We start from the raw sequence: 27,303 nt of genomic DNA on the forward strand, positions 1-27,303 counted from the left end.
AAACCCTACATTTAATTTTCCTGTAATCCATCTCTTTCATCTTCACACATTTAACAACTCTTCTGAATAAAATGCACTCTAAAATATCTTAGGCACTGCAAATTTTAAAATTCTAATTAGCAGCTGCCACAAGATTGTTCAATTCTTTGAAGTGGTTGGACTCTGCTATTGTAACTACCTAATTTTGTTGCTTACAGTACCCAGGAAAAATAGAGACAGAAATCCCCTCAGCTGGGGCGTGATAGAAGCAACCACATAGCTTATAGCTATGGATATGGCTGCAAAAGATAGGCGACTGAAACCACTTCAGATATTAATAGTCAATAAAAGAAGATCAGGAAAAGGCAAAGGTGGCAGAACCTGTTACACAATTCTCAGAGGAGAGGATTTTTTCTGTATATAAAATTCCCACCTTTATACTGCCTATGCATTACTGGCCAGAAACAATGATAACCTAGATTCTAACCTCTGAATTTACACCAGTGGGCCTGAAGTAAGAATTTGGACCCATTCGTTTCCTAGTTATTCTTGAAGGATTAAAAGAAGTAATTATGAGGAACAGAAGCAAGAATTCTCTTTTTGGGGACTTCAGCCTTTCATTACCTGAGTTTTAAGCTCCTCTGAAGTCATCCTCTGGGGATGTTTTCTCCGTTGGTTTTCTACCTCTGTTCATGTAATGAGAATTCTTGAACCTCTATTTACAAATGAAAGGAGACTTTCATGCTGTGGCTGTAGCTATAAAAGGTGCTAAAATCCATTACTAGCGCACAATCAAACTAAATTTACTAAAAGGACAGAGTTTCTAACATCCTCTTCAGAGCTCACAGCATCCTGTCTACAGCCTTTTATCCCATCTTCAGTTTTGAGGAGAAATGGCGCTTTCCTGCCGAGTGATGTACTTTGGGATGAAACAGTTCTCCACCCAAAGGCCGTGCCATTTTAATCTCTTCTCAGTGAGAAGCGTTGTGAAGTTGAAACTTCTGTTTCTATAGCAGATTGCCCTATAAAATCGGCCACCAAGCTGCTGTTTGAACCTCAGTAATTTTACTTTTTTGCTTAGACAGACCCCCTGAGGGCAACGTGGCTGTGTCAAAGAGTTATTGGTGGTGTGTCCGTGTTACCAGGGTTTGGTAACACACTCGGGCGACAAAGGGGGAAGGAGCGAGCGATCGACCACCTCCCTCGCCTTGGGCCGGGGGGGTGGAGGCCATGTCGGCCGGCGGTTCCTTGGGGGGCGGCTGCCAACAGGTGCGTCCCCACTCGGGGGGAAAGGCCGTGTCGCCGCCTATGGCCGGTGTGCCGTTGGCGACAGCGGGCTGTGCCTCCTCGCTTCTCTGGACTAGGGGACCCCACTTCCTTCAGACGGGAACCGGGGCCGGGTCTCCCCCTCAGGCCACCCGGGCGGGACGGGCCGCACTAGGCCGCGTCTCCAGGGCCGGCGCGTTGCTATGGCACCGCCCCGCCCCGCCCCGCCCCTCGCCGCGCGCCGCTGGCGTCCCAACATGGCGGCGGCGGGCGGCAGCGGGCCGCTGGTGCTGGTGGCCCTGCTGCTGGCGGCGGCGGCGGCGCGGCTCTACCGGGCCGGGGAGGACCCGCTGACCGTGCTGGTGGCCGGCTCGGTGCGGCAGGCGCTGCTCAACTCCTCGGCCGCTTGGGTGGTGCAGTTCTACAGCTCGTCCTGCGGCCACTGCATCGCCTTCGCCCCCACCTGGCGGGCCCTGGCGGGGGACGTTAAAGGTGAGGCGCCGCCGCCCCCCTCCGCCGCGGGCTCTCACCGGGCCCCCTGCACCCGGGGAGCGGTCACCGCCGCCGCCCGCCTCTCCACAGCTCTGCCCGGCGTGAGGCCGGGCTGCCGCCGGCCTGATCCGCGGCCTCTCTCTGGGCCGCCGCCGGTCAGTCCCCGGTTGTCGGTAGCGGGACCGGGGCGCCCGTGTGGGCCGCAGCGGGGCCTCGGCGTATGTGGTCACCCGTGGGGCGCTGGGCTCCGGCGGGGCCTCGGCACGCGTGGGTGGCAACGGGGCCTCGGCTGGCGCTGTCACCCGTGGGCTTGGCAGGGCCTTGCCAGGCGTGGGTCGTGCTTGGTGGGTCATCCCTCTTCTGGGGTGGTGGGTGGCTATGAAACGGCCCACAGGGCAAAGCGAGGTGTGGGTGAGAGTAGAAAGTCTCCAAATTAAAACTCTCACAGGAACGCAGGGCTAAAACACCCTCACATGCAGCGGTCCAGCTGCGGATTTGCACTGTGTCTGCAAGGGGACGCACTGAGGCACAGGAGATATGTTTAGACTAAACTCTTTGAGGTAAGGTCTTTATCCTCTGAATGTTTTGTAAAGAGACCAGCCTGTTTTAGAGGCTAAATGAAAAAAAAATATTGTGGTACTGTGGTGGCCATGCATGTGTTTGATTTATATCAAATTCAATGTAGCGTAAATGGACTAGAAGGGGGAAAAGGACCGCCAGAAAATAATACAAAAATAAAACTTAGTGAGAGTCAGATTTTCAGATTTATCAAATGGTGACTTAAAAAGAAGTGATGGCCTCTGCAGTTTGTACTGAGGGAGATTTGCATCGCTGTTCCTTAGTCTGCTCAGGTTTTTTTGCAGGTTCTGAAGTGTTTTATTCTATTTGTAGATCTAAGGTAAGGAAACAAACAGGCCTCTCAGGTCAATACCTTTGGTGGGGAGAAGACCTGAGATCAGATTTGTAGGAAATGTTATGCTTAATGTAGTGGTGCTGAAGGCTTTTAAACTACTCTTAATTTAGCATTTGACATTCATTCCATCCACTTGAATGGAAACAACAGTTCAAATGCTTTCATATGGTTTTGGTTTGAGAGGGAGTGAAGAGCTCTGGCTTTTCTCTGGCGGCGCTGTACGTGAAAAGTATTGACGGTTAACGTTAAATGTAGGTGCAGTATTAGGTATACGTGGTTGTAGATATACGGAAATGGAGGCCTACCCAAAAATAGGTCCTGACAAACTTGTCACATGGTGAGGATTACTAACTGATGAGCAGAAACTCAAAAACCGAGAAACACAGAGCAGTAATGGTTTCAGAGCATTTCAAATGCTCCTTACTTGCATGGTTATTTTGTTTATAAAAGCAGTAGCTTTTTTCTGTTTTCTTTGCATAAGTTTGTGTAGCATTTTCACCTTCTCATTTGGTTTGCTTCTGGCCAAAATAGTATTAGATTTTCTTCTTTTTTGAAGAAAAGTAAGAACAAGGGGGTGTTTGAACACTGCAGAGAAAATCACGAAGAGCCTCAACTAACCAGAGCTTTTGTCAAAATGAGACAGGGGCATGTTTACGTATTACTATAGCAGCATGATACCTTTGTGGGCAATATTTTTTGTAAGTTGTAATGACTTCTTCAAACACTTTTTTTTTTCTCATCTGCAGTCATGATAACTTCAAATGGTGTTACGCACTTGTATTACTCTAACCAGTTAAAGGCCTGTATACTCCTTAATCCATTGAGTTTTTATGGAGGCTTTTACTTAAAAAGGGGATTTTTATGTTTGTGGACATTGGCACTACCAGCAAATACAACTGGCTTCTGGTGTTATTTGTCAGCAAAATGTTTCCATTTTAAAGTTGCATGAATGGCTTTTAGTAGGATACTGAAAACCGTCACACTTTTAGTTGGTAGCTTCATACAAAAAAACCCTCCAAAATGTTTTGTCCACTAGGCTGTCTCAGCATTTATTTTTCAAAAATGTTTACTCATCTGTTAAGATATTACAGCCATCTTTGAGGATGCAGACTCATCTACATCAGAGAACTCCTAGGTCACTGTGGTTGTATTTACTAATTTGGTATAGTCAGTTAAATTGGCGCAACTGCTTTGTCCATAAAAGGCCTGTGTTAAGTTTTATTTCATTTCTCATTTGTTAAGTCTTGGGAATACTATCATTGCAAACTTCATAGCAGAAGGTAATCCTCCTGAAGAACAGGAGCAGTACTTGCTTTTGTGTAATTTACATTTTGAGTTTGATACTCCCTCTCCTCTCTGAAGAGGCTTTAAGCTTAGAGACATTGCTGCTGCATTCCTAATCACACATTTAGTTTTATTAAAGTAGTGTCCAAAGTGGCCATTATAGTTATTTGTACTTTTTCTGTCTTAAAAGATGATTGAATCTGTCCACCAAAATGCCTGTGGGATGGGATTATATGTAGTAATTTTCTGTGTAGAAGTAACAAACCCTTGGAAATCTCATATACAACAACTCTTGAATTAAATGCAGAAGCAATCCACTCCTCTGAATTTGGAACAACTGTTCCAAATCTAGCAATTGTCCTTCCAAATCTAGCAAGAATTATTTCCTTCTAGAAAGTATTCTTTGAACACATTTGGTGGGGAACTGCAGAAACCTTGTCATTACTCGGGAAGCAGCCTATGTGTTAAAATACATAACTCTCAAGTAGCAGGCAGGGAGAGGTTCCTTGTGATCTTGTCTCCCTGACTGAAACTTCACACAGCATTGCATCTGCCTGCTGGAGGGAATACACAAGGTTTATGCAAAGAAAGTATCTTCCTCATAATGCACGGTGACTGGTGTGCTGGAATTCTGTAGCATTTCTTAAGTGGGAGGTTTAACCAACCCGTTGGATTTCCAGGTCGTCCAATACATACATTCCCGTCATTCATTGGAAGCTGTTTAGCATAAAGAGAAATAGTGTTGGTTAATACAGTATCATTCATCTACCCCTTTCATATAGTTTGTGAGTTACTATTTCAAAAGTACTAATGTTAATTTAAAATTTATCAGCATATAAAAAAAAAAACAGCGCAGACCACAGTGCCACTGTAAACTCACACAGTCTAGGCTGTGCACGCCAGCAACTTTGGCATCCTTTAGAAAGGAAAAGCTCTTTTTTTAAGCAGAAGCAAATGCTAAGCAGCACACATCCCAGCTGGTGCTCTTTAACCCAAGTATTTAGCTAGAGATGGGTTTGCATTGTTGCCAGTAGGCTATTTGCATTAGGTTCATAGTGCTTCTATTCATTGCGTGGAGGAGGATCGAGACAGGTGGAAAAAGGAGGACGAGTGGTGAAAGTTGAATGAGATAGATACCCAGAAGCCAAACTTTTCTTTTTTTTTTTTTTTATCTTGCATTTTATTTGATGAAATAGACTGTTGTATCTTTTGTGTTCCTGTGAATACATGCCCATCTGCTCTAGCATACTCGTAGTTACTCCTCGTGCCTGTTCAGTACAACTGAAATTCTCTATCAGCTGCCCCATCCTCCTCCAAAGACAAATAAAGGTCAAGCTAAATTTCAAAAGCCGCTAGGCATGCACCTGTCAATCAGCTTTTGAACTTGATGAAGCTTTCGTGCTCTTTGCTATAAAAGCAAGTTTAATTTTAGTGCTTTTTAAATTTTATTGATACTTTGGAATTGTGGTGTGCCTTCAAATTTTGCTTGCAGCTGTTTTGATTTAGCTTAGCTTTAAAAAGTAACTGTCTAAGGAGTCTCTTGCAGTGGTTCTTCCTTAAAGTGATTGCTGCAGTGGAGCATGGCTCAAAAAGATAAGTTCCTAGCAAAATGAGAAGGAAAAAGCTATAAATGAGTTGAAAACTTTAATAAAAGTTATATAAGGATATTTATAGAAATACTTGAACTCTTGTGGTTATTGCTATGAAACATTTATAAAGGAAACTTAGAGTGATGTTCAAACTCAACTATTTAACACTGGTTAAAACTCAGATATTTTTTGAGGTATACCTAATGTATTCCTGAACAGTACTAAGAGATAAAGACAACTTTCAGTAGACAATATGTGAGTCTTGGGTTGTGTGCAGTTCTGGAACTCTGAGAAGATTGTAAGTTTGGTAAACAGTGAGTCTCCGTTAAAACAGCTATAATACAAGATGCATCAAATTTATGGATTTGTAATTGACAGACATGTGGATGAGTAACTGGTGGATTAATTTTATTCAGTTATACGTATTTTGCTAGGTAATACAATCCAGTATCTTGCAAGTGTTGGGTTGGCCCCTATTTCATCTTCCTGGATTCAATAAAGCGTTTTCGACCCTGGAACTGCTACGTTGTGCGTTGGGATTCTTTTTTATTTAGGTGTACTGAAAATATTGATGCAGATAAGAAAAAAAAAAAACAAAACAGGGAGGTTTTAGTTATTTTAAAAATCAGTAGATTATATTACACTTGAGGATAGAAATGAATAGCAAATGAGAATCGACTGTGGGCATGATTTTTCTGGCATTGGAATCTATCGGAGTACTGCTGTTGACTTCCATGGGCAGCAGGGCAATTTATCAGCTGGGATCCGTGATCACTTCTGCCAAAAATTGAAAGATATCTTTGTTTTCAGACTGGGAATCTGCAATTAGAGTTGGCGTGCTGGATTGTGGGGAAGAAGAGAACTATGAGACATGCAAAGAATATGGTATTCACTATTACCCGACTTTTAGGGTAAGTGGCCTAATATATTGCCTTAGGTGAATAATACATGCTTTATAGTAACTAAAACCCTAACAAAGTTGCTTGCACAGAATGTTACGTGTAACTAGTTGTTCTGTAGCTGGACTTTTTCTTTACTTTTGCTTAGGAAGCTGCAGGGTTGATAAAAGATTAATTCTGTTTCTTCTCACTGAATGCAATAGCTGATGCAGTTATTCATAGCAGTAATTCGCTCCTCAGTTCTAAATCTGAAAAACTCTTCTTGAAAGAAGATACCATTCTAGAAGGAGCTATATTGTTAACATTTATATACACCTAGTTGTAATATATTCAATAGATAATAACAGTTTGTGTAAATATTTTTCAAATTCAAATGTTCATGGTTATTAATAGTGTTTTTAGTTTTGTTATGTGAAAGTAAAGATAATACATTTCAATTGTATCAATTCAATTCAAATCAGCTGATTTCATGACCAATTAAAAATTTACCTGTGATTGATCCTTCACTATTTTTCTAATCAATTTTGTAACTTGCTTAAACTGGCTTTTAAAAGGGATTTTGTTGTTTGCCAAAAGCATCTCCCATTGTTCATTTCCAGGTTTAAGTGCCACTTTTAACTTCCCTGTCTCTGTCAATCTGTACAATCGCATTATTAACCGTGTGAGCAGGATGTCATGGATGGAGAGGGTTGAATATGTGTTTCTTATGACAGGAGAGGGAGCAGGAGACATTTCACTGTAGAATTTGTGATGTTCTACCCTTAATAGAAACCCCACCCTGTGGGTGGTTGTGGTTTTTTTTAATCTTTAAAGTTTTGGGTGTAAATTGGAATGCACTCTTATTTTTTTTATAGCAGAAGGCAGTCAGGCTCCATTTTATATCCTGTTTAACCACTGGAGGGAGTTGAGAAAATCTTAAGTGTTCTAAGTATGTACACAGTTGTTAGTACTGATTTGGTAATCAGTTAATTCATACTTGGGTTAATGTTTGCAGTAATGGATCGATACACAGTATTGAATTATGCATTACAGTATTTTTCTTTTAAATGTTGGCTTTATTGCGTATCAGAGTTTCAACTGGTACATATGAGCCACCCTCACATAGTTGAGAAGCAGGTCTTTGGAACTCACAGGCTAAGAGGGAAAACTGCCTTCTGAACAGATAGATAAAAATGATTTGTAATTACAGCTGTAAAAAGTAAAAACTCTTGAAAGCTGTTTTTGTTTCTAAACTGAGCTTTTGTCTGATATAGTGAGTTCTTTTCAAAGCGATAATACTTTTTTTTTCTCCCACCTAGTACTTCAAAGCATTTACAAAGCAGTTTACTACTGGAGAAAATTACAAAGGTAAGAATATCCTACTGTAAGAAATCCCCCAAAGCAGTTATCCTATCAGCCAGGACTGTGTCATACAATAAGCAAAATCCCTTTGCCTGTCAATTAGTTTAGACAGCTAGAGATGGGATGGACAGTAAATAGTTCTTTAAGATATGATATTACAAGTACTGTATGAAAATGGAATGTCGGGCAAAATTATAGACAGGCAAAACATTTCTTCAAGAAGTTAGTGCTTGCACTCATTTTTTTTAAATGTAGTTCTTAATTTTCACAAATGGCTAGATAATTTTTTAAAATTCCTTTTTTTCCACCACACACCTCATCAGCATGAGATCCAATTTGCTCAGTCTTGACTCTGGTGCTTTTTGATCTGTCAGCCACGTTCCAGGCATCCTGAATCTCATTGGGAGAACCCCTATTCAGATGTTGACTAACTGAAAACAGGCTTATCCTGTGTGTCTGACAGGATCACAGCTTGAGGTGGTTTGTCTGGGGACAAAAGTAATGTTGTCTTTTTCAATGGATTAACGTTTAAAAGGTCAGAGGTCAGAAGAGAGACCACCTGCACCATTAACCCTTCATGTAGGAGCAGATTCTAGTTGTACCTGTTACTTCTTGGCATTTGTGAGAGCTGCTGCTTTTTAATTGATTTGTTTTAAAGAAAATAAAATATTCTCACACTTCAGTTATTTCCTCATATTGTTATGTGGGTTTGTAACCTCACCTGGCCCATTGGGTAAGAATGGTACACCTTTGCAGTTTTTAACGCACGATGAATATATTTATTGCAAAAAAGTACTGAAGTTGCCCACACCAACTATTGTGAAAGTGAGCACAGATTTAGAATGAAGCGTTCTTTGAAGAGAAAATCATCAAGGCAGGCAGATGGTTAGATTTGGAAAAGTCTTGAGCTTTTATTAATTTTGGGGTGGGATGACAGCTTTCAAATGTGATCTCTTCTCAACGTTAAAATGAAATCCTACAGATAAATCCTTGGTCCCTGTTCTTCAGCCAAACAGTATTCTGTTTTTTAAGTTCAAACTTAAAACAAAAACCTGACAGAGAAAAGCATGAGAGTGTATGAAAACCTGCATGTGAATAATTTTTTCCCACTTTTCTGAAGTGCTGTATTTTTTTTGTTAACCTGTACTCAGCAGGAGCAGATCGGGAGCTGCAAACAGTTCGTCAGATGATGATTGACTTCTTACAGAACCATTCCCAAGAGTTGAGACCACCTGCTTGCCCGCCATTGGATCCAGTTTCGTAAGTTCCTTTTTAAAATATGGCTGATGTACACTTACTGTATTAATTAAATAAAATGTAGGAGGTCCTACTAAAGATGAAGTAAGCGTTTTTCCTTATTATCAGTTCTGCTATGAGATCATAAAAGGAAATTCCATCAGTGGCACTCTACCTGTGCTAAATAACTTCTCTTTTCTTAAAAGGTCCAGTGAGATTACTTCTCTCTTTGACAAGAACAACCATCATTATACTGCCATTGTGTTTGAAAGTAATAATTCCTATGTTGGACGAGAGGTAATGTACGATTTATGAATGATATAATGAATATGAATGAATGTTATCATAACACAGCTGAGTTTTGTGTTATTTAGCCAAGCAACAAAATCTCTGATTATATGGCTGAATTAAAGGGCTATAAATGGCAGGTTGTGCGTATTTGAGATATCAGAAAGTCAAGGAATTATATAGGGCTGTTGTATTTAGTCACAAAGAGGAACTTGCTTACAGATGAATGAGATGTCACGTTAACTTCTTCCATTCACATTTTAGTGGAAGATTAATTTATCAATTTGATTGTTAGCACAATTCTCTCGTCTTTCTGTCTGTTCGGAAGATCGCAACAGAAATATTGTCAGATGATGTTATTGTTTTGTTACTGCTAGAGAACCATTCATAATATCGATTCTTCTGGGCAGCTTTTATGATTTCAACTGTTTATAATAATCTAAATCCTCTAGTTCTCTTTCTTCATGTATAGGTTTTAGGAAGTTATATTCTAAATTAAAATGATCGCATAAAATTATTTTCACAGCTCTGAGGCACTGAGGCAGTGGAAGTCTTTGGTTTTTTGCTTCCCCCACTCCCCCCCCCAATAAAATATTTGATTTGGCATCATTTCACCACCTAATGAGCCTGCGGTTAGCTTAGACAACTGTTACTTTTCTCTTCCTGCCAAGATCTAGGATAAGTAAAGAAAATAAATTGCATAATTATCTAGGCATAATCTGTGTAGAAACATCCAATGTCTGTGAAATGTTTCTAATTAGATCTGATGCTGAGATGGCCCAGTTGCATAAGTGGAGGAGGCTGTGCTGCCAAAAGCAAGAATCACTTTGAGAAGCAGGCTGCTTCCAGACATTTGTTTTCTGGAAGCTGCTGTGCTGAAACAAGCGGGCATTACTGAAGAGAAGAAAGGTGATGGTTATAAAGTTCTTTGGCATTTTATCGCACTCACTTTAATTTGATTACCTGGCAGTTACAGGGAAAGACTGAGTGTCATCTGATTAACAGAATGTGGAGTCTGCTTTCAGAAGAAAAAATACTTGCTAATGTTATGTAGTATTTTTGCTTTATAGAATAGTTTAGTGAAATAGAAAATAACATTGTTTTCAAGTTTACAGTATAAGACAATATGGACAAATCTGATAGAAGTCATAAGAGCTGATGAAAGGAAGACCATGCATTTATCGCTGATGAAAGGAAGGTCTCTTAAATTACAAATTTGAAAGTGAGGGGAAATGTAGCAAGGATAATATTCACCTGAAAGGGAAAAGCATAGTGGAAACTGTGAAACTAACAGAAAAAAAGAAATAGAAGCATCAGAGTTGGCAAAGAACTTTGATAGCTGAGTCCTGGAAAGTGTTTGAGGCACCCTGATGTTACCAGCTTCTGCTGCCTTCGCTCTTTGATGAAGTTTACACCTTGCAAAGAAATTTGTGCCCGCTCCCAGCTGCTCTAGTGCAAAAGCCCAGCGGCATGTTTAAACAGCTGATGAAGATTGGTTTGAGCTAAAATGCTGGACTGTGAGCTGGAACTTTTGAGATATAGGCATCTGTTCCTATATGGAGTCTCTGCTGTGGCGTTGGTAAAGAAAAAGAGCTGAACAGCCAGGGTGCTGTGGCGCCATAGACTACGCGGCTTGATTTGGCAGGGCTTGCAAGGCAAAGCCTTAGCTCCTGTAAGCCCTTAAATCTTTTCTAAGTCATGGACTTTGACATCAGAATTCCCTAAAGTAGTGGGACCAAATAAATGTTTCTTCGCTACCTGAAAATTTACCTTTAGAGTCATATATATAAAGTGAAACATAAACCTGTTGGTGCTTTTGGAATATCATCTGGGCTATTTTAGGTTTATGAGGACATTTTATCATTCATTCTTATGTTTTCTTCAGATGTTAGACTTCAAAGGGAAAAGATCAGTATACCAAGAAAAAAAAACAGAATATAGGAGTAAATAATTTCCAGAGAATGGTAAATCTTCTTTAACTGAAATTGTTAGTGTCCACGGAATACTTGTAGATGTGCTTCCTTGGTGAACAGCTTAATGAGACTCTTAAAGGATGATGCACTTCACCTATTTTTATGTCTTGCCCTACGAGATTGGATATTCCTTGAACAATGTATAATTCATGTCATCTTTTCATTATCCAGGTTATCTTAGACTTGATCCAGTATGAAAACATAGTTGTAAAGAGAGCATTGAATTTTGATAAGCCTTTTCTTGAGAAACTTGGTATTATCTCAGTCCCTTCGTGCTATCTGATACATACAAATGGGTCCCATGGATTAATTAACAAGTAAGTAGTTATCTGAGGAATACGGGGAAGTTCGCTTAAGCTATAAAAAGAATTTCCATAGCTTCCTTTCATACGAAGTAAATTATTCTATAACCTTCTTTTGCATGTATATAATGACATTGTGTCCTGGCATGTAATCAGTAAATTGTACTGACTGAAGTTGCGTGTTCTGTTCCTGTGTTTGAAAATTGCCTGTCTTGAGCACTCGCTAGCAATTATTAAATAATCTGGTGTTCTTGTTTAGTCTTTGTGAGCGCTTGTAATGCACAAACATGGGTTATGCCAGTGGAGGTTAGACTTCATCGGATAGCAGGGAAGATTAGCCAAAATGGTGTGGTGGCTAATTATATCCCTTGTGATGTTAGACTACAATAACAAGTTTATACTGCTGACAAAACTCACTTGTGAAGCAGATGACTTGAAGTAGTGTTTCCAAGTGGAAATAAAAGCTCTAATACAATGGTTGTTATATGGAGTTTGATATGCTGGGAGCAATGAGATGGTTGTTCTTAATGAACCATTTAATATTGTTACCTTTATTTTATAATAAGAGGCCTAACATTACTTTTGCTTACCACTTTTGCTTATTTGTGGCTTTAACCTATTACTGTGATACTTCTGAAAGGCAAACACTGTGGAATAAAAGTGGAAAAAAAAATTAACAAAGCATCAAAGTTCTTAAAAAAACTTGCTCCTAAGTCAGAATACTTGATCCATGTGCACATGGCTGGTGTAAGGCAAACTGACGTTTTAATGAACATGATGTGTTCTTATTTTGAATGGAATTTCCAACCACTAATCCAAATTATTATTATTACTATTCCAAAAGTGAACAATATTTCATTTCACTTTGTGTCAAAACATAACAGGTTGCACTAGGACTGTAAAACATAAAGTGAATATTTTATTTTATAAATATACTAATTTGCTTTGGGTATTCATTCAGTCTGATATTAAAAGTAATCTTTACTTTGTCCATTTATATGCAGTTTGAAGCCTCTACGGTCTTTTTTTTCTTCATATTTAAAGTCACTGCCAGGCGTAAGAAAAAAACTTCTTTTGCCACTTCAGCTACCTGTTCAAGAAAACAAAGAGGAAAGTAGAGAAATCAAAGTGTGGAAGGAGTTTGATAAGTAAGTGATACCCTCGATTTTCAGATCAATACTTGGTTATTAAAATTTGCTTGCAGTTTTTTCTTGCTACGTGGGAAGGTGTGCTGTAATTTATTATCAAATCCTAGCATAATTCTAAATTCCATCCCATGTGATGCACCTTGAGTTGAATAGGTTGGTCACTACTGAATGATCTGCATTCTTCTGCTGAGTAAAATTAAAGGCGTTCGTGCTTAATGCTGCAGAAATTATGGCGTCGAAGCTGTTGGTTCAACTTCATCCTTTTCTCAATATATTCAGGTAATACTTGTAAATTAATTCAGTTCCAGCATCAAGGTTACAACTTCTTTACAATTGTGAGCAGTGTTTCAAACAATTCAGAGGTAAAATTATTGAGGACTGCCAGTATTAGTTTTTTAGCAGCAAGCATCTGCACTGCTATGGAAGAAATGTTTTTCTCCAGAAGTATTGCTTAATACTTAATTGACTTAAAAATGCCAAGGACTCATTTCCCATTACCTGGGGTATAGATTACTGCTTTGAATTGTTGGAAAACTTCAAGTAATTGATGTGAAAAAACAAATAGTAAAATAACAAGTTATAACTTTGCTGTAGAAAATGAGAATTCTCCATGTGTATAATAGCGAAGCAGTGCCCGCTAAAAAGTGCTTGTCAAATGCAAGTATAATAGAAAATACTAAAGTCCACTGTAAAAGATGTTTATCATACAAAATCCGGTAAGGTTTATCTTCACCCTCTTTCCCTCTTTGTTTGAGAGAAGGATGCAAAGGCTTTGCAGAGGGATAATCCCTCAGCATCTTTAGATGGAAAAGATGTAGGACTGAGTGCTTTCATTTGGTACTTATTTTCCTTTCGTAGACACTATTAGTGTCATCTTCTTTCAACGACTATTATAAAATATTTTATATGAAACATTCTGTTATCAAAACAACTTAGTTAAATTGAGCTGTTTTCCAGCAAGACAGAACCTTGTTGATATGAATCTCCAGTCCAAGTGGCTTCTAAATAGGATCCTTTGGGAGAACCTCATGCATTCATATGGATGTCTCTTTACTTAAGAAACTTGAAGCAGAATTTTGCTGGTTTTTAAAATTTAAGCGAGTACGTTATTAAGGAGATAAATTCAGAGTAAGTCTGTAGTTTGAATTGTTAAGAATATAGATTATTCTGCATTTTAATATGTTATTTCCTGTGTTTTATTTGGGAAGTGGGGCCAGCCAGTTTCTTGAATTATTGTTTTTTAAATTCTGTTTGTTTTAGAAATAATACTGCTGTAAATCACTTTACAAGAAGTGTTAACTATGTGAACTTTTGTTTCTTCACTTACATTGCTCTGTATCATACTGTCTAAAGTTTGTACTCTGAAAGCATTGAAAGGTAGGGTGGTTTACGTGATGCGTTTATAGTTTGTAAAGTGTTTTTTTTTTTTTGTTATGAAGATATTTGTTTGTGAGAAGGAACTCTTAAAATCTTTCATTTGTTTTACTTGTACCTGTCATAAGGTACCTAATTCTATCTTAAGAGCTGGTGTGATTACAATTGAGCATTAAACTTGTGTGCAAAGAACCTACAGTAAAACTACTGCATTTGGGAAAGGATTTCTAGATTCAGTTCTTTCCAACATTGACCTTTTTCAGTCTTGTTTGCACTTCTGCTCTGTGTATAATCTACTTTTGTTCAACAAAAGTCTCCCTTTTTTTGTAGCATGTAATTGTTCTATTTGTGGTCAAAGCTGAAGAGAGCTATAATTTCTTTACACTAGCTATTTCCTTGCTGACAATGTCAGGGTTATAATTTCATTACAAGGCAAAACTGGCTGGGAGGCAAAATGTTTAGTCAAATATAAAAGAAGTTCTTGTGTGTGGCTATGCTTCATTTGTCTAAACTCTGAACAAATTGTCATAAAATTACTCTTTCTGGAGAGTACGGTGAAACTCATTGAACTTGACATTCGCCATACCAAGCACCTGAACTGACTGCTGTGTCTTCCCTTACTGGTCTGGGATATACTGCAATCACTGCAGAGTGGCAAATGTTGAGGTTTTAATGACACCTACTATATATCAATTTTACCTTCATGACTGGTGAGAAAATGAGCGAAAGAAACCTGCCACTTTATAACGTTATATATGTGTGTTTCAGATCTAAGCTGTACATGGCTGACCTTGAGTCGGGATTGCATTACCTGCTCAGGGTAGAGCTTGCTACGCACAAGACACTTGAGGGAGCTGAGCTGAAGACCTTCAAGGATTTTGTTACCGTCTCTGCCAAGGTATACACTTCTAGTCTTTGATTATTTGTAAGAATAAAGTGACTCTAACATAAAATTTATTATGTGACATAAGTCTCTCAAAATGTCTTTCCGAATGTTTAAATATATGCTTCCTCACTAGCCTCAAAAACTAGTTTTGTGGGTTTCTTTAAGTGTTATTTTTGAGTTATTGTATGCTGTTCTGACATACTTACAGGGCTGAAATGCATTTTAATTTAATCTTAGAGGGCTTGAAATTAAATAAAGCTTAAGTACTCTGCAGCATATTGAACAAACACTGTAAATATAGTCCATTTATCAGATTTTCAGGATAAGTAGCTATTGTAACTGAGTGGGATTAAAAAAACCTTTGTTTTTCATTCTTGACTTTTGGATTTTGTTAAAGCGTAGTTGACAAATGGTGTTCTGTTTAGAGATACTAGTAACTTCTGTCTAAATTTTTAATATAATTGAGGTATTGAATTTAATTGGGTATTTCAAAATAATTGAGGTATTGAATATAATGAAGTATTTAAAAAATAAAGATGCTTACATACTACATTTGAGTGAAGGGACAATATATGTAAAATAATGTGATATGACTTAAAGAAGTAAGAATTTAACTTTATAAAGTAAGCCTACTGAAATGACCAATGTCTCTTTAGATTTACTTACTAAGCAGCTAATGCTTTGTTTTATTTTAAAGAAAGTGAATCAATAGCTATTTAAGGGAATAATAAGGCCTATACGAACTATTTCCAAATATCTGGATTTATCTGAAAATCAGACAGACAGTTTCTTGCCCCCCCGCCCGCCCCCTGCAGCCATCAGAGGGCAGAAATCTCTAGCTGGCCTCATTTCTTTAAGAAAGTGTAGTGGTAATCTTTCCATCATATTATCCCTAAAACACCCTCTGGTCATCCTGATGGCTCCTGGCCAGCTGATGTCATTTGCTTCCCTGGCTATTAGTGCATAAATGGGGACTGCTCTCTTTCAGTTGTGCGCTCATCTCCAGACTGCCATTGCACACATGGGGACTGCTGTCCTCTGTTTGCATTCTCTTGTCACCTAATACTTTCCTCAGAGTTCTCCTTCGTGATTCTCAGGTGTTTCCGTTAGGACACTTTTTATACTATCCTCCTGTGTAACAGCATTTATAGTGATGATAAGTCCTAAGTGATGGAGGTTTCTAGTTCCATACTGGGGAAATTTTCGTTGTTGTAGAACTAGGGTTTTTTTACAATCGGTGCATAAGTCCATTGTTTTTTGAATCCTTGATGAGACTGATACCTACCTGAGATGCTATCGTCTCCTAGACAGGAGTAAGTGCAATTATAGTATACAGTCAGTAGTTCAGAGGTGTGCTGGTTTTTTACAGACTGTTTAAGAGTTGTCTTTTGAGTCCAAACAATGCATACAGCCCCTTGTGTTAGATGCAATACCATTAGCAAAAGGGAGTTAGATTTGCGTGGTATCAAGTAAGTGGTCTAGGAACTGGAAATATTATTGATAGTTGGACAGTGGCTGCAGAGAGACGTGCACATGTATAGTGTGTTCTGTCATAAATTCCTTTATGTATTTAATGTAGCAGACAGGAGGACTTTATTTCCCCATCTGTTGAAATACTGCTCCCTCTGGAAGGGTAATTAGAGGATGGTATGCATACTCTACTTAATTCTATGGTAATTACAACCACCACTAAAGCAAGATACCATTTATAGTGTAAAATAATGGCGTCACCTCTGATTTACACACTCATCTGTCAGACTCTGACTTCTTTAAGTTGCAAATTAAGGGAGTCACTATTTCTAAATCACTTTGGGAATCACTATTACACATATGAAAGGGAAGGTACTCTTCTAGATAACCATCATCTACACTTACAGAAATCTGAACCAATATTTATAAGAACTAATTTTTGTCATTAACTTTCTAAGAGTGAGAAGGATTTCATAGGATTTCATAAAACTTAGGTTTTATGCTCCTTTCTGAGCTGAATTACCTTAATGCAAAATTCTGTTATCTGCCAAAAGTTGTTCTGTAGCATTTCTGCCTGCTGTTGAGTGGCTTCATTAACATCTTGTGCATGCAACTTGGTAAATTTTATAAGCAGAAGTTAGTGTGAGACGGCTTTTTATGGAAAGCAGAACAAGTAATTAATTTGATCATAACAGAAGAAAATCCTAAGCAGTTTAAAGACAGGAAAAACACATTTAGATAAAGATAAAAGTGTCCTGCTGCTAATGAGATTTGTGCTTTAAAGTATGAGTGTTTTCTTCTTATTTTTTTTTCCTCAGCTTTTTCCTGGCCGTCAGCCTGTGGTCAAGTTGTTAGAGACCTTGCAAGAGTGGCTGGTGAGCCTTCCATTAGACAAAATCCCTTATGATGCTATCCTGGATCTGGTCAACAACAAAATGCGGGTAAGCTGTTAGTAGTTTCCAGCATAAAATACAGCATTAGTAAAGGATAGGATTCTATATAAATCTAAGACATCACTTACTGATGGTCCCTCAGTCATAATGGAGTTATAAGAAGGTTAAAATGAAAATAAAGTGAAATCATTACCAGAACAAAAAATCCACATGAAGGAATTGAAATGAGAGAACTGAAATATACAATCCTGTCTCAGTTTTACAATGAGCAAGCAATCGCTAACATATACGTGTTCCCTAACGTCAGCTTCAAATGACGCAAGATTCCCAGCAGGTATTTTTGAGCTGCCCTTGCTTGCTGTGCCTGCAGGATTCTCTTGAAGGTCTGAGTTTAAGCGATGGGAAATTTACCCTTTGAAATGGGCATTATTCCTGAAGAGTTTCCCAAAATACTCTTTACCAGTGACTGTATGTTGTATATCATGTAATACGTTTGCAAGAGGGATGAGTTTTGTAATGGTGCATCAGAGTATCTCAGACTTAAGGATTGTTATAAATTTAAAATGTGTTTGTCTTAAGCATGAATTCATTAGCAACAGGTGCAGAGAGTCCTTTACTGTTCTTTAAATACTTTTTTTTTTTTTTTTTTTTTTCAGATTTCTGGGATATTTCTCACTAAGAAAGTTCAGTGGGTCGGATGTCAGGGCAGCAGACCGGAGTTGAGAGGTTATACCTGTTCCCTTTGGAAGCTGTTTCACACTCTAACTGTTCAAGCTGCGCTGCGACCAAAAGCTTTGTTTAATACAGGTAAGCAGCAGTTATGCGAGACACTTGAAGGACAAAGCAAATACGTGCAGCAGTTCTGCCATGGTATAGAAAAAGTAATGGATTAGTGGAATTTTTTCAGTGTGTAAATACTCAACTAATACGTTGGTGGCGGACAGTGGCTTTGGAGGCTCAGCTTTCAGGTTCGTACCAGCAGGGGTCAGAGCCTAGCTTTACTGCAGCGGGAAGGCTTTGAAAGAAAGTGTGTCCATTTGTCCTCGCTTAGATATGTGGTAAATAAAGTATGTGGCCTTAAAGATGTGAGCAGTAAAGCGGAAAGAGGAGAGAATTTCAAGCAAAGAAATTTTGAACTATCTGAAGAGGGATGAAGATTGTTCAGGTTGCATGGTTAATTTAATTTGAGAAGAATAATATCTCACTGTACAGTTTAGTAGCTATAAAAGCTGTACAACCATTAGCCAATCCTGTAATTTTATTTCTTAAATACTGAATGTTATGACTGGGGTTTTTTTCAGCTGAATGTACCTAGTGCCCATTAATCTCTGCAGTGATATACTAATTTGCAAGCACTCTGTAAAATTGCTTATTTTTAAACTTGCAGCATCTTGTGAAGTAGAGTGTTTATATTCTGGTGATGATTCCTATTTAAGAAACGTGCTGGATACATAATCCATTTTCCTTACACAATAGAATTACTAATGCGAAAATATTTGGCTTCATATGTTTTTATTCTGGCTAGGACACTGCTTATAGTTCTATTTAGTTTTCATTTAAAGCCTTTTTAATGTCTTTTCCAAGGAATATAAGAATGCTAGGACAGAATGTTACTAGACCATTAAACTCAGAAATTTGCAATTTGTCAGTTGCTGATTGTATGTTTAAAAAAAAATATTTATTTGATTATTTCAAATTATGGATACATATATTTGTCCAGCATTACTTGCAATCACAGTGAAATGTCTCAATTATTAATTTTGAATCTTTTGCAGAATAGGGATTTTTTTTTTTTTATAGCTAATCATCCTGTTGTTTTTTGTTTCTCTCTTTGTTTTTTCTTGTTGTGTTTGTTATTCATGGGACAGTACCTTGAATCCCTTTAATTTAGTACTGTGCTCTGCCTGGTGAGTTTGGGGTTTTTTGTAGTGGGTGATGTATTAGCTGTTCAACAGGATCATGCATAAATTTCCCCTTTTGTCCTTCTGTGTTTTAATTAAAAAGTAAAAATGTTCTTAGTATTTATCTATACAAAATTGCATCTTAAATTGCTCCCATGTTTCAGGCGTGAGCTCTAGTCAGCCTGAAATTAAAAATACACTGTAGAACCTGAAAACTCTGGCACACTTAACCATTGATTTAAATTGGGACAAATATGTGATGATCACTTCTTATGGCGAAAGAATTGGGTCAGTCTGAGACTGTCGGATTATGTCTTGGGAGGTTTTCCTCTCCTTATTGCTTGTTTAAATCCCATCTACTAAAAAGCATGATGTACTCCCTAATCCTTCCCACCACAGGTAGGGTTTTATGGTTCTTGTCCACTTTAAAGATTAGGGTTACCCTGAATTGCAGTAGTTTGGGAGAAAAGAGAAAAGGAGGATTACACGATGATACATGGCAGATGTTAATAGAAGATTCATCTCTGGGCTGATAAAAGAAAAACAAACAAAATGAGCCATTTTGCAATTGTTTGTTTTCTTTTTAAAGCAGATGTATTTTTCTTGATAGTTTCCTCTACTTGCAGAATCTGGCAGTCAGTGTGAACTTGCTATGGCTTTCTTAATATAATGTTTTTATTGGTTTATATTTGACACGTTTTAATGTTGAACGGTGTAATTTGAATCTGCAGTGGGATCAGCATAAGGGAATCCAAAGGAAGCCTGAGCAGAACTGCTGACATTAGACGATGTATAAAACCATCCTAGAAATCTAGTCCCGAGCATGCTTAATTATAAGAAATGTGGTTTTAGGTAATAGGATCTATTGATGTGAATAAAACAGGCTCGAGGACTTTTAAAAATTATCTGAATTCTTTTTAATCTGTACTGAACTTGAAAGACTTCCCCACAAAATGAATTTTCAAGAGCGTAGCGTTACAGGGGAGAGAACAGATATAATTAAATTTGTGTATGAATCTTGCTTCCTCCATAAAGGAGTTGTTTGCTAGTAGTCACTTTTATTGTGTTTGTTGTGGTTTTTTGTAAATACATGTTTTAGTATACATGGTAAAACTGTTTTGCCTGAAATTCGTTTCAACTTTACAAAATTATTTTTCAGCCTTTCTTTTAATGCTGTAATTTAATCTGCTTTAATCTCATAGCTTTTATTTATACATGCCTATTCAATCACAGATATTGAATGTCTGAGTACAGATTGTTTGCTTTTAATGATTTCTTTTGTCTTTAAAGACTCTTTTTTTGTTACCATTTTTAGGAATATAATATTGTTGTAAATAAAGGTGTTTATGACAGTCTTCATGCATTTCTTATGTACATAACGATTAGGTACTCTGATAGTTTGAATAGGTTTTGTTGAGGATTTTTTTTCCAAGAAACAATGCATGTGCAGAGGGCATATGTGCTACCAAACTCTTTGTTATTCACTACCAGAATAGAACAGTGAGCAAAGCACCGTAACCCTTTACTACAGAACCTACAAAACCTGCGTTGTAAATTACTCATGCTAGTGGTGTTCAACTGCAGGAGTCGGTAATTTGATCAATCTGCATCATAAAATGTGTTTCATTTGACAAGTGTGTGTTTGTGATGACGTATAGTACGTTTGTAAGTACATTTTGGCATAATTTACTAGGTCAATTAAGCATGAATCAGAAAATCTGTGAGACAGAGATGAAACCATTAGGATTTTGACAAGTTTTATCAGGTTTTCAAGCCACTTATAGATGTAGGGACTACCTGCTGTTGCAGTAGGTGCTCAAGATAAAGTTCTCAATCTATAAAGACCTTAGCTTACTCTTGAATAAAATAATGATTTTTTTTTTTTTCTCTTGCACTGTCTTTAGTGTAAAAGTGTGAATGTTACAGAACGAATAATGTGTTTGTATTTATTTTAGGAGGAATTCCTGAGTTACTCTTGAAAGTTCAAATGTTGCTAAGTAGCTATTATGTGCATTCATGTGCCTGCCAAAAAAGCCGTGGCATTAATAACTGTAACGAGATTCTGGTATTCTGTAATACTTGAGTTATGGAGTAGCAAACAGATATCACAGGCACCTTGTGAAATACTTATCTGGGGGGTTTTGACTCGTGTTTTTTTTACTAGTAGGGTCACTATAACTTAGTGTCTGAACCTAAATGTAATGGTGAATGCGTAACATAAATACTCATTTAGTTATTGGTCAAGATATTGGAGAAATTCTGTGCTTCCAGAGGAATTGTGTGAAATATAGACAGTGTGGGACTTTGCATGTTTTAACAGTTTCAAAATGTACTCCTATAATTGGCTTCTGAAAAAAATTGAACGTCTGATTTCCATTTAGCTAACTTTGCTCCCCCCTCAAATTACAAGATATTCTTTGAAAGGAGGAATTTCGATGTAAAGCTTGACCTTTAACTCTTAATTTAATGTACTATTCAGGGTAACTTGGAAGACAGTTATATAGACTAAAGTGTTAGTATGTTTTAGTGTAAATAGCTACTTTGCATTTTTAATAACACTATCGCTCACCTAGCATTTTTTTTGAACCTTAGTGTGTTTGAAATAATTCCCTTGTAGTTGTGTCTGATATCCCAGACAACCTTGCCAAACAGTACGTTTTGCAATGTGCTGTTTGAGATCACTTTAAACTCTACATTAGAAACCAAATTGTTTGGCAATGAATAAATAAATTTCTTACCTCGACTACTTAGTGACAATATTAAGAATGTATTTTGTTGGGGAGCGGTATTTCTTCTCAAAACTGCGTGAAGCTTTTAATTCCTCTAATATCTTTGTGACTTACTGAGGTATAGGTTCTGTGCGATGGCACATGTCCTGTGGGTATCTTTAAAATATAAAAGTGGCTATTTTCTTATATCTGAAGTGGAGGTGTAAATTTGTATGGACCAAGAAGGTAGCAACATTTCCTTTGCTTTTCCCATGGTTCGCTTTTATGTACGTTGAAGTGCCTGTGTTGAAGCTGTGTTTGTCCAGATGGTGCTAAATGTATGTCATCTGTCTTCCTAGGTCTTGAAGACAATCCTCAAATAGTACTTCAGATCATGCGGAGATACATTTACCACTTCTTTGGATGCAAGGCTTGTGCCCAGCATTTTGAAGAAATGGCTAAAGAGTCGATGGATTCTGTTAAAACCTTAGACAAGGCTGTTCTCTGGCTCTGGGAGAAACACAACGTAGTGAATAACAGGCTCGCAGGTATGGAAGACCTGGCATAGGAAAAGCCACCAATGGTAGCTGTGTCTGAAAGACAAGGCTATGGCATGTTGTACGACGTGGTTTACATTTGAACAAAGAGAATGCAAATTAGGCTCCATAACATGAGTATAAAACAACAGTAACTGTTGTTCCAGCTTGACATTCCTTTATTAAATACTGACTCCAAAAGAGTAACTCCGCAATTACACTGGTGTACAAGAAAGGGTACTCATGTTTATAGCAAAACCCAGAGCATCCCAATCAGCTGTAACTCTAAAGTCCAGCACGCTAACCTTTGCATGAGTGAGAAAAACACACTTGAGGTACGCTATCCTCCAGTAACAGTTATCTTGTATGATATATAATGAAAAAAGGTCATCATTTTTGAGATGTTTGAGAGGTCATCATGTTTGAGAAAACATACTGTTTCTTCTGAGATTTCACTTGTTGCTTGATGAGAGGATCTTTCTGGAGTACAAATCAAAGCCTTTTCAAAAGGGAGCAACACAGTTCAGCTACTTATTGGTGGATAAAACATAATTAAATTTCTTTCTGTAACAGTTTTAAATAGATGTTAAAAAATGTCTTCATTTTATTCTGGAGAGGTGCTGTGTATAAAATGATAGTTGACCAGGAGACTTTCTCAGGGTAAAAGAGCCTAAACTATTAGCATATCAGCAACTGAATAAAATAAATTTACTGTTCCCCTGCTGGATTGCTATGTTTTCAGTTAGACTGAAAGTACCGTTAAAACACTGGTTGTATTTAATCCGTTCTGTTACGGGGATATCAAGTAACTAAAGCACTAAAGAAAATTGGTTTCTCTTTGCACTTAATCCCTGTCTGCTGTTATGGATCTGTGTAATGTAACATCAGTTACAATTTAAATATGCTGTATTGTGTTTATATTATAGTTATGCTGAATTCCCAAGATTTATGAAGTATTAAATACTGTTGTGAGTGTAAAGAGTTCGTCTCCTTTCTCCAAGGAGAAAAAAAGTAAATGAAGAGGTATTCAATAAAAACATCCCCCAATGTTTGTTACTATTGCCAGGTTGAACACAGAAAAAGGTAGTCCTCTTGACTTGGAAGTTGCTAAGTAGTGGAGCAATATACTTATTTAGAACATTAAGTTATTGGAAAACCTGCATAGATATTGATTTAGATGATGCAACAGCCAGCTAAAATACCCTTTTAGTAAGAAGTATAAACATACTGGAATAAATAATAATGTTAAATTATGCTTTTTAAGTTAGCTAAAATTTCTCTTTGGGACAGTGACTTATTTTAATCCTTAAAAGCTGCATCTGTATTTGTGGTAATGTGTATAGCTTTCAATCCGAATCGTGTTTGACAGGTCAATGAAAACACCTTGGCACAGCCTTCGAGTGTGGGTCGTGAGATTGTTGTGTGTGGCTCTGCCCTATTTAATTTTTTCCTGTTGCTTTAGAATGCACTCTTTTGTTTGTAATCTTACCATAAGATGTTTTATTTCTACTTTCTCTACTGAAACAAATTGATTACTGGCTGATCTTTGTTTAAGATATCTGAAACGCAAACTTGTGCTCTTACTTGTAAATATCAAGGAGACAAATATTTTTAAGCATCCTTTGAATCCCTGAGCAATATCTTGCTTAAAATCATGGGGAAGTTTCCTGCCTTTAAAAAGGATAAAAGTAATAATAAATAAAATCTGTATTTATTTCTGAAATATTTTAAGTGTGAGCGTACTAATAGCAATAAATTAGCTTTTTTTGACCAGGTAGAGATTTTTGTTCTAAAAATTCTCTCCATCCACAGTTTAAAATGTTATATATTTTTTAGAGCAAAGTGCAACACCAGCTGCAGCGTTCAGCTCTTTGCCATCAAGACAGAAAGGCAGCCACGGCTATGTGCGAGTGAAATGCTGAAATTAAATCGAGTTAAAGACAACGTTGTATGTTTAAATGCTAAAAAGCAAGCTGAAAAATACATCTTAAATATGATAATGGCTTTTAAAGTACTGAAAATAGTCTGCTATAAGGCGTGCTATGAAAAAGCGAGCTTAGGATGGCATGGTTTGTAATATAGAAACAGGAAAATATCTGCAACTCTTTGGCCTTGAAACTGCTTGCTGCAAACCACGCTTCAGGATTAAAGAGTATTGAGTGCAAAAGAGCAGTTTGTTTTGAACCATAATTCAAGTTAACCCCTGAAAGGCCCAGATGGTGGTGTTTTCATGCCTTTTAAAAACAGCAATTGTTGTGTCTTGTTGTATTAGAATTTGAACACTACAGCTTTTACTGAGAGTAAAGGAAAATATTTAAGATTTAGTGTTTGTATTTTGAAAGGGGAAGCAATACTTCAGAACATAATTGATGTGTCCATAAGGAAACTTATGTATTTCCAAATCTGTTCATGATTGTCTTCCATTTAATACAAACATTATTGTGCTGTGGGCATTTTTTGCCAACCTCATTACTTATAAGTGGAAAATGCTCTCTGTGGTTTCCAGTGAGTAATCTGGTTCAGCTTTCCTGGTTCATTCGCTTCTGATGGTTTTTTTTCTCCTCCCAATTAGGTGATTTGACTGAAGATCCAAAATTTCCCAAAGTTCAGTGGCCAACTCCAGACATTTGTCCGGCATGTCATGAAGAAATTAAAGGATTACACAGCTGGAATGAAGCCCAAGTTCTACAGTTCATGAAATATCACTATAACAGTGAAAATATTCTATATAAATACACTGAAGGCCAGACTGACTCCAGCGAAATTGAACAGGGAGATACAAGGGAGCTGAAAGACAAAAGCCTACTGAAGAAGCCAAGTGGAAACAGAGAAAATAAGATCCAGGATAAAGAAAAGATACTAGATTCAGAATCCAAGGTGTTAGATAAGCTCATAGCAAATCATGGACCTGTCAAAGATAGTGGTAAAAGCGCAGTTGAAGCAGCTAACCTTAAAGAGATGAAGCAGGCTGTGTCTTTCCTAGGGATTGGATTTTCAAACATAGACATGAGTCTGTGTGTCATACTGTATGTAGCATCGTCCTTATTTTTAATGATAATGTACTTTTTTTTCCGAATGAGGTCTAAACGGTGGAAAGTGAAGTATTATCGTTCATCCGTATAGAAGCTTAAATTGAAAACAAAGTTTTCATTGTGTGTGGCTGTTCAGTACCAGATACAGCTTTAATATTTATGATCAGGGATTTTATATACAGTATTCTTTGTTTAAAACCTCTTTGTTCCCGAGTCATTTCACAAGTGTTCTAGCTTAATATATGGAGCTTGCTCTGAGGACCTTAATCTTTAACTGAGGCACATAGCGCTATCATAAAATGTCCTCTGAAGTAAGCATTGCATTTTTCAGTTAAGATTTTTCCATGACTTACCACCTACATCCTTTACTCATTTTCAGAGTAAACATTACATTATGCAATCAACTGTGCCTGGTTTTAGAAGGAAATTGGATATTGTTTTGTGTACTTCAAGTCAGGTGTTTGTGTGTTGTTTGTTGTTTTTTTTTAATTTATCCAGAGCTGATTTTTGCCTACCAGAGTACTGAACAGTTATGCTGTTGCCTTGGCTGCTTCATTTGGAGAAGCAAGAATTCTGATTTTTTTTTTTTTTTTTTCAGGAAACAAGAGTTCTCTTCTGATTAAATCAGTTCTAAACCCATGTGACTTTATGAAGTATTATTTACACTGCATATTTAAATAGAAAGCATTGCATGTTCAAGTAAGTCTTCCATTCTCCCGTGCGTTCCAGCCAGGGATGTGTACGTCTCTGCTAGGATGAGACTTTTGGGGCGGTTTGTATCTCAATAAGCAGCCTGATTCTGGCTGCCAATGCTGTCATCTATTTTAGTGGAGTTCAGATGTAAGCAAGGCCAGACTCGGACCCAGTGCTTTACTTGCTCCTCTATTGGATGTGTTAACGGAGCATTAGATAACTCGCCTCGCTCATTTATGAACCAGAAAAGTAGCTCAGTAATGACTGTGTTTTCCAGATGGAAGCCAATTCTGATGAACTCCAGTAAAGGGAAACACCATTTTAGTGAGACTCTGTTTGCGTCAACATACCAGAACAAACTTACGGATCTGGAAATACTAAGTTTCTTAATGATGTTGGAGAACTCCTTTACAACATAGTAATTTTTCTTCCTGTAAGGTGGGGTGAACACTTCACTCGGTATTTCCAGTTCGGAGCTCTCAGAGAGTATCACCTGCTGGCTGCAAAGTTGTCTGCAGAGTACTTGGAAGAGCCCATTTCTCTTGCGCTTCTGCTGGAGTGCTCCTCTGGGTCAGGAAGGGTTTAACTACTGGTTAAGTCCGAGAGCTGCCCTGTTCTGGGATGTGGCAGCAATTGGGAACGTGGCAGTTGCCTTTGCGGATCTGTCTGGGGTCCTGGCTGGCGGCAATTAGAAGAAACCATGAAAACAGTTATAAAATTACCATTGGGAATAGAGTTCCTTTCTGATCCTAGCTGTGGGGGATAATTCACGTCCTGGATAGTGAAGTTTATAATCCTATCCAATGTAATTGAGCATGTTCTAGTTATCCATTACCTAATCTTTAGTTAATCCTAATAGGTTTTGGCCTCAATGTTTTCTTGTGGCAGTGAGTTCTACAGATTAATTATGTTATATAAAAAGGCTTTTCCTTTCAATTCTACATTTGCAACTTTTAATTTAATTGAATGTTTGCTAGCTCTTCTGTTATGCGAGAAGGAATAAATAGTCCCTGGCCAATTCATTCTATTTATACTGTTAGTGTGTCTTCCTCTTATTTCCATCATAAACCCTAGCATAAAAAGTTTGAAGCCTGACAACA

General features: G+C 37.7%; 1 protein-coding gene across 1 annotated transcript; it reads left to right on the plus strand.

The window, feature by feature from the left end:
* The first annotated feature begins 1,490 nt into the window (after positions 1–1,490).
* Positions 1,491–26,149, plus strand: QSOX2 (quiescin sulfhydryl oxidase 2). The gene is made up of 12 exons (XM_054220188.1): positions 1,491–1,737; positions 6,334–6,434; positions 7,721–7,769; positions 8,918–9,023; positions 9,206–9,296; positions 11,432–11,577; positions 12,567–12,710; positions 14,853–14,982; positions 17,259–17,381; positions 17,990–18,140; positions 22,302–22,490; positions 25,051–26,149. The coding sequence occupies exons 1-12, from the start codon at positions 1,503–1,505 to the stop codon at positions 25,599–25,601; spliced, it is 2,016 nt and encodes a 671-aa protein (XP_054076163.1). The 5' UTR covers positions 1,491–1,502; the 3' UTR covers positions 25,602–26,149.
* Positions 26,150–27,303: the final 1,154 nt, after the last annotated feature.

The sequence above is a fragment of the Rissa tridactyla genome, chromosome 14 (genome assembly GCF_028500815.1).
Source record: "Rissa tridactyla isolate bRisTri1 chromosome 14, bRisTri1.patW.cur.20221130, whole genome shotgun sequence".
NCBI lineage: Eukaryota > Metazoa > Chordata > Aves > Charadriiformes > Laridae > Rissa > Rissa tridactyla.

Bases quoted from the DNA above. Each gene is read 5' to 3' on its own strand.
- QSOX2 (XM_054220188.1), top strand. From the start codon at position 1,503: ATGGCGGCGGCGGGCGGCAGCGGGCCGCTGGTGCTGGTGGCCCTGCTG. The intron at 14,983-17,258 runs GTATACACTTCT...TTTTTTCCTCAG, and splicing joins TTGTTACCGTCTCTGCCAAG to CTTTTTCCTGGCCGTCAGCC. The intron at 22,491-25,050 runs GTATGGAAGACC...CCTCCCAATTAG, and splicing joins AGTGAATAACAGGCTCGCAG to GTGATTTGACTGAAGATCCA.